General features: G+C 40.8%; 1 protein-coding gene across 1 annotated transcript; it reads right to left on the bottom strand.

The window, feature by feature from the left end:
• Window positions 1-2,499: 2,499 nt before the first annotated feature.
• Window positions 2,500-7,453, bottom strand: buc2l (bucky ball 2-like). The gene is made up of 4 exons (XM_022215311.2): window positions 7,172-7,453; window positions 3,794-5,836; window positions 3,609-3,719; window positions 2,500-2,662 (listed from the first exon to the last, which is right to left on the bottom strand). Exons 1-4 carry the CDS (start codon window positions 7,440-7,442, stop codon window positions 2,634-2,636), a joined length of 2,454 nt encoding a protein of 817 aa, XP_022071003.1. The 5' UTR covers window positions 7,443-7,453; the 3' UTR covers window positions 2,500-2,633.
• Window positions 7,454-7,554: the final 101 nt, after the last annotated feature.

The raw sequence follows: 7,554 nt of genomic DNA, 5'->3' as shown, positions 1-7,554 counted from the left end.
TTACATGTTTCATTTAGAACAAAACTGGTTTCATTACCTGCTCTCAAAGGCCCACTGAACACTGCGTAAAGCTCTAATGGTCTGGTCCAACATGATTCATTATTTAGTCAATACATTTGTGTATGTTTTTGCCCTTTGGGGAACCACGCTATGTATTAGGGGGCAACAATGGGGCCTTTGGTCGCTCTAGCAGCTTTAAAAGAAACATAACAGGTGTAATGACCTCTTTGACTGGTTATTCGGTTTAAACACATTTTCCACACCAAACCAGTCGCCTGTTTCAGTGTTGGGATTAGTGATTTTTGCTGATATAAACAGAAACAGGATTACAGCTAAGCTAGCAGCTCCGTAGCCACAGCTCTGAAATAAATGATATCTGCAAAATTATGAGCAATATTAACAGTGATTCGTTGCATATTTCATGCTAACTTCTCCATATCCATTGTGGTGATTGGAGAAAATCAGTTTTACACAAATCATCTTTAACACAGAAATTAGTCGCCTGGGTTGGACATTTTGCTCACTGCATCAGAGATGTCCTTCAGGGGATTCTTGCTGTCTGAAATAATGATCTGAATGTTCATTGGTGTGAAGTTAACATGTCTCACAGACGTGGATGGATAATGAAACAATGGGTCCCTGGACACGGATGTGTTAAAGACCTCTTGATGTGCAGCTTCTTTGTGGTCCTTTTGAATATCTTTATGGCTGTTTTCGTCCCATTTTGTGTCTCATTTCAAACAATTTGCATTTCTTTGTAGCTATTCTGTCTCTTTGAGGTCATTTTTCACACCTTTTTATGTTTTTTGTGTCCAATTTTGGTAATTTTACCATTTCTGTCTGTTTCTGCTCAATTTCTTGTCCTGTTTTGCTCATTTTATGTCTATTGTGGTCATTTATATGGAATTTTAGTTGTTTTGTGTCCCTTTCTGTTCATTTTATGTGTATTTGTATCTATTACGTCTCTTAGGTAATTTCTCTCGCGTTTGAGATAGTTTTTGTCTCATTTTGTACCTTCATAATCATTCTTAGTATCTTTGTGCTGTTTTGCTTCTTTGTTGCTATTATATGTAGAAATGTTGCATTTTTGGTCATTTTGCACTTTTGTCATTTTATGGTCTCACTTTTCAATTTTTTTCTCTTAGTGACCTTTATGATTGTTTTATGTCATATTTGCTTCATTTGATGTCTCATTTCTATTTCTAGCTAAATGTTTTGATCTTGTTGCATCTTGTTATAGCCCTTTAAAGGTCATTTTTTGTCCCATTTTGCTCAATTTATGTCTGTTGTGGTCATTTAGATATCATTTTGTGTCCCCTTCTGTTCATTTTACATTCATTTGTATCTATTCTGTTTCTTTTAGGTCATTTTCTGTCACGTTTGAGATCTTTTTTTTGTATCTCTTAATCACCAATCCTAATGTCTTCGTGGCTGTTTTGCTTCTCTGTGTAGCCATTATATGTTTTTATGTGGCAACGTTGCATTTTCGGTCATTTTGCATTTCGATTGTCATCATTTTTATCCCTAATGGTCTCGTATTGTTTATAGTTTTCCTTTTAGTGTTTATGATTGAAAGACCTTTGTCTTTGTGTTATTCTTTTGATCATGTTATGTCTTGCCATCAACATTAAGGTCTCTTTTTTTGTCCTATTTTGTTCCTTATTGATAATTTTGTGCCCCTTTGTAAACCTTCACATTTAAATTTGCTATTTTTGCGTCTCATTTTGCCCACTTTACATCACTTTGTGCTCATATTGTGTCTTGTGTTGTTTTTGCAACTCTTGGTAGCCATTCTGTCTGTTTGAGGTAATTTTTCCACATTTGGGACATTTTGTGCTTTGTTTTGGTCATTTTACATTGCAGAAAATAGCTGACATTTATTCAACTACAGATAATTATTTCTAGATTTGGCGTTTTCTGCAGCATGTAACATAATGTTTTTCATCTTCCCCTGATTTTGTTTTACTACACATCGCTGCCACTAAAGCTACCAGCCTAATTAGGTGAACATGCTGACAACAAGCGTCTCTATTTTCAAAAGGTCACAGGTTTTTGATGCCTGAATAGCCGCTGGGAGGCGACCGGTGACTCACCTGAACAACAGTGAACCCTAACAAGGTCATTACAGGTGAAACATTCAGTTAAAGCTCTTTTATAAACAGTTAAATTATGTGCAAACCAGGCATGCAAACTAAAGCTACTGCAGAGTCCAAATGAGGAAATAAGTCAGTAGACTTCAGGATTCATTATATTCTATAAGAAAGGTCTTCCTTTTAAGCTTGTTTTTCTTCTTTTAAGGCAATATTAGTGACTCATTCATGAAAAAAAAATTAAGCTTAAGTAAGAGATTTTCTCACACGATGGTGGATGGTTTGTGTAGTTGATGCAGTAATGATTCCATCTACTGGACAAAATCAGTACCTACAGCCTGAACTACACCGTTTCCTCTGCAGCTGCAAAACAAGACGAACACAAAAAGTACAATAAAGCTGTGTTTATTTGAACAATAATAAATAGTGGACGTTGTGATTAATTATGCAATTAAATTAAGTGTAATATAAATAAATTCTGTGTACAAAACCGTTAAAAGAACGTGTGATTTTTCACTTTGTTGAACTGTGCTCTTGTGCAAATCAGCATCTTGTATCTTTTCTACAAGTTCCTGCAAAGAAAATTTGAAAAAAAAATATTAGGATTTCATTGGCTCTTCTGAAATAATTATACACATCTTCACAACAAGACAACAATTAAGGACAACTTGAAAGCTTATTTTGTGCTATCCTGTGTACAATAAGCTGAATTTCACATGGTGGGTGTAGATAGTAGATATTTAAACTCAGTTCTTGCTGCTATGCTTTACTGGAAACATTCTGGAAAGTAAAAGTATTAATGCAAATGGAGAAAAACACTTCTAAATTGTGACAATTAAAGGAGAGAAGCTGTAGAAAAGTCAGAAAAAGGCTTGGATCAAGAGATTTCAGGTAAACAGTCTCTAGCAATACACATTTCTACGGGGGATGCAAACTTTCCACTGTGTTACTGTTTTAATTAGTAGCAACCCAAACCTCTTTCTGAGATCTTAATGAGTTTTAATGCCTGTATTTTTATATATACAATTCTCATTTTCTTCGCTTTAGATTCCTCTCTTTCATTTTTCTCCTTTGTGTAACTTCACCAATTGTCAACAGGCTTTCTATCAGTAAAAATGGGAACCGTGCAGAGATCATGAATATCTTCATTTACCTGCCAAACAGCCAGTTATTTAAACTATAAACTGTACTTTAGGTCCCTCTAGTTGGGTTCCTATACAGTTAAGCAGCTTGAACTGTCTGTAACACCAATCTGACACAGACTTTGTGGTTCTTTCAATGTGGAAACCTCTCCTATACCAAAGTCTCACATTTTGGCAAGAATTTGCTAATCATACCGTATATACATTTTTCCAAAATTTGGACCCAACTGCCCAGAACGTAATAGCAACAGCTTTGGAAGGAACAGAAAAGGGTTGTTTGGATTTCCCCACCAGCTTAAATATAACCTTTTAGCTGTGAAATTCCCTGAAAAGACTCATGTGAAGCTGATTTTGGAATAAAATGCCAATAGCAAACCTTGTGATAGTGGTTGTGAATTCCTGTGCATGTTCATGTGTTGTGACCTTGTTTTGTTCTTGCAGCCGTCAGTGTCTATGTTGGGCATCAGTCCCATCCACGAGTTCTCTGCTGAAAAGAAAAGCTTAAAGTTAGAATTTTTTAGATATTAGAGGTTAATTCTGGGTGAAAACCCGTTTGCTTACCAGATGACCACCTGGGTGGGAGATATACGTGGTCCACGTTCCTCCATTTTTCCTGGTGGGGAACCGGCATGGTGCAGTTCTCGTCCATTTCTTTGATGGTGTTGCCATGAGGACAGTGTCGAAGTCGCTCCCTTGTGAGCGGCTGATGTTGAAGCTCGTTGCACGAACAGTTCTTCTCCCTCAGCTTTGGATATATCGCTGCAGGACATTTCTCCTGGTTCTGCTTGGACACCAACGGCCTCTTGATGTCCGTGAGCTTCCTGGGATCATCAACTGGCCTCCATTTTGGTCTCGTGCGACAGCAGCTGTTCTCAGAGGATTCTCCCTCGGTGTCGTGTCCGTGATGAGGACCACGAACATCAGGGTTAGAACCGTTTCTCATCGGTCGCCTCTTGTTGTGAGATTTACAGGAGTCACATGTTGGTAAGAGGACGTCGTTCCACTGCTGGAAGGGAGCAGCTTTTCTTTTCAAGCTCTTGCCTTCAAGTACCGGACCGGCAGACGTGCAGATCCTTTGTTTCGCCAAACATCTGGAGCAAAGTTGTTCCCTCTTGGACACATAATCGCTGAACATGTTCTCATTGAAGCTTCTCTTCATGCAGCACTCATGGTCAGAGAGACTTCGTCGATCTGCCTTGCCTTTGGGCTTGTACCTCTCTTTAGACTTGCGAATGTTGGGCTGTTCTTTGTAATCCGATTCTAGTTTTCTTCTTCTGGTTGGCAAATCTACACTTTGACTGTTCACAGGTCTGGTCTGCTTCTTGGGAGCCACAGGCATCTTGTTGCAGTAGTGGCTGTGATCAGAGTCAGCTAACCAGCTTGTCGAGGGGAGGTAGGCCGGCAATGATTCAAAAGAGGTGTCCTGATGGTCCTGGATGGTTGATTCTCGCCTGTGTTGGTTCCTATCAGCCTTCAGAGGCGAGTTTGAAGCAACATCCACCTGTGCTGAGTGAATCACCTCGATCATACGCGCCTTTTCTGAAACAGGGATGTCCATTACAGGGCAGATATCAGCATCAGACCTCATCTCCTCCACAGTGGGCAGCATCTCCTTCCCTTCATCTTCTGCCAGAGAAGACATCTCAATCACAGGGACGATGTCTTTGGCTGGAGCCTCCTCTATCAGCATCTGTGGTGACGACACATCAGCTACACCCATCAGCGTTTCATCCTGAGAATCTGTGGAGACATTCCAGGAACCTGACTGAGGGGAGGGAATCAGATTTTCCTCCACTGACCAAACGGGGGTCTCCATCTTCCTCAGTTTATCAAGGTACTTCTGACCAAACGGCATGTGGATGACTGTACAGCTGAAATTTTGATTTTTCTCACTTTCTGACTCCTCAGATTTGCCACTGGCTGCTTCTTCAGATTCAAGATTCTCATTCACAGGGTCCATCTGGTTCTTGCACTCCTCGCCAGTAGGAGTCTTCTCATTGGTGCTGGGTGTCCCATCTAACAAGATGTCGGGACAAACCTGAAGCGTCTCATCCGACTGGTCTGCAGGGAGGTTCGGTGCATCGTCTGGCAGGACTGGACTTTGCAACATGGAGTTGTGCTGGATCATTTCTGCCGCCTTTTGCAGCAGCTGTAGTCCAACCGGTGCAGTGCAGCATTCAATCCTCACCTCCTCTGTCTGGATCACAAAGCTGCTGTTTGATGGCAACCTGGTGGTGGGAGAAGGCGTCGGGTCCTTGAGCTCCGGAGACTGATCCGTCTTCTGCACAAGTGGTGGTGGGACAACGGTGGTGGGGTCGCTGCTATGAACTGGGGGGACACTGGGAACCTCACCAGAACTCTGGGTGCTGGTCCTTTGGGCTGCAGCTAGCGGCTCGGTTTGAACCTCACAGCTGGCCGTTTCTCTGGGAGGGGGGTTTTGTTGGTAGCGGAACCTGCGGGAGTGGAAGGCCATGGTTTGGTAATACTGGGGGTTGAGGAGGCGCCTGTAGTCCATCAGGTGGAGGTGGGTGTGGGGGACAATGAAACCAGGAGCCTCCATGTATGCACTGGGCTGATACTGGGGCATCACTGGCATCCCATAACCTTCAACAAGAGACACAAGGAGTGTATGAATGTTAAAATGCTGTCACAAAAAAGACTTATACTGTCTTTAATCCTTTGACGTGCAGTGTGGGTCAGGAGATACCCATTTTCCATTGGATTTGGGTCACTTTTGATCCATGCTGCGCATCAAAGGGTTAAGTAGAACTGCATTGGACTCACTGGGTTTCTACAAGTTTGCTGCTGCTAAAGCTTCAGGCCTGAATTTGGCACTTTATCCATGGAATATGTTGACTCTCTGAACTTCAAAATCAGCTAGCATGTTTGACAAGCCTGTTATCTTTGAAAAATTGCTAAAATTACATCATTTACCCAATGCTGGAAAGTGTAAAAAACAGATCAGATTTTTCAATTTTCTCCCCAAACTGCTTGAAGTTCAGCGGATTCAAAGCTTTGTTTCCTTTTATTTCTGACTGAAAAAAAGATCTGTCAGTGTGTGGCAAATATGAATGGCAGTTCCAGTCAGTTTCAGCTGAATTGCATCACAACAACACGAGTAATGGGTGAAAAGTCACATTTTTAGACAAGTATAGAATGCAAAACACATATAATAGTTTAGAATTAGGAGTGGAAGGTAAATACAAGTACAATTCTGAGGCACTTTAGTTGAGTATTTTTATTTTCTACTACTTTATGCCTCTGCTTTCCACTGCGGATGCAGTTTGAGAACTATTTTTTTCAAAATTTAGAACTTTACTCTACTTGGATTAGGTAATTTATTATCTACATTTATGTTTTTGTTGTACAATTTGTCGTAACTGTTCAATCAGTTATGAAAGTTTAACAAAGTTAACGTCATTTTCATTGTCGTGATCGAGTATTTTAATCTTTAAAAGCATTCTATGTGTTTTGCTTTGGATTATTGTGACATGCAGCCAAATATGGTTCCAAAAATATCACTAGTTGACTTTTGAGTCAATGTAATTGCTCAAGGATGGGACTTTTTGATTGTTTCAGTGCTTTTTTGGGTTTTTTACTCAACCATAACTATTTGTCCAAAGTTTTAGATTCTGAATCAATGTCATGATCAAAAATAACAGTGAAGATTGCAGGTTTTCATCTTTAATAGTTCCTGAAATGTCGTCATTCAAACCATGTGTGAAAAAATGTGGTTTAGGTGGATCAACAGGTGATTTAAAAAAACATATCTCAGAAAGTATTTGATATATCAAGCTAAAAATTCACAGACATCTTTATATATACATACAGGTACATTTCAGGTAAAGCAGAGATGTTTGAGCAGGAATTCTTTGGAAAAAAATGATAATTTGAGAATGATAGAAAGCAGAATATTTGTTTTTTTCTGCTGGTTCTTACCTAAACCAGAGTAGCCGTAGTAGGGGTTATAGGACAGCTGCATCTGAACAGGAACAGACCACTGCAGACTCTGCATGGGAAGGTAAGGCTGTGACGGCTGGATGTAGAAGAAGGGCTTCTGGTGGTGCTGCTCCTCTGGTCGGGAGGCTCCTGAAGGCCCCTGACTCGGCTGGTTAGAAGGCCCCTGGGCCGGCTGAGCTCCATGCGGTGGGTTGGGACCTCGAGGGCCCAAACCGACAGAGTGCTGCATGGTAGACGTGGCTGCCTCCATGATCTGAACAAAGAGACGCTTGCCAAAACCAGATAGCTTTGGTGTAGTTTCTGTTAACGGGCAGAAAGCGTAACCTACAAGCAAACAGAAGTTACCACTGACAAGCCAACGC

The sequence above is a fragment of the Acanthochromis polyacanthus genome, chromosome 20, assembly GCF_021347895.1.
Source record: "Acanthochromis polyacanthus isolate Apoly-LR-REF ecotype Palm Island chromosome 20, KAUST_Apoly_ChrSc, whole genome shotgun sequence".
Taxonomy (NCBI): Eukaryota; Metazoa; Chordata; class Actinopteri; family Pomacentridae; genus Acanthochromis; species Acanthochromis polyacanthus.
Note: the sequence above shows the minus strand (reverse complement) of the source record. Positions and strands in the feature narration are given on the sequence as shown.

Coding starts and splice junctions, on each gene's coding strand:
- buc2l (XM_022215311.2), bottom strand. CDS start 7,442: ATGGAGGCAGCCACGTCTACCATGCAGCACTCTGTCGGTTTGGGCCCT. Junction 5,837..7,171: donor CTACGGCTACTCTGGTTTAG/GTAAGAACCAGC, acceptor CTCTTGTTGAAG/GTTATGGGATGCCAGTGATG. Junction 2,663..3,608: donor TTCACAACCACTATCACAAG/GTTTGCTATTGG, acceptor TTTTCTTTGCAG/GAACTTGTAGAAAAGATACA.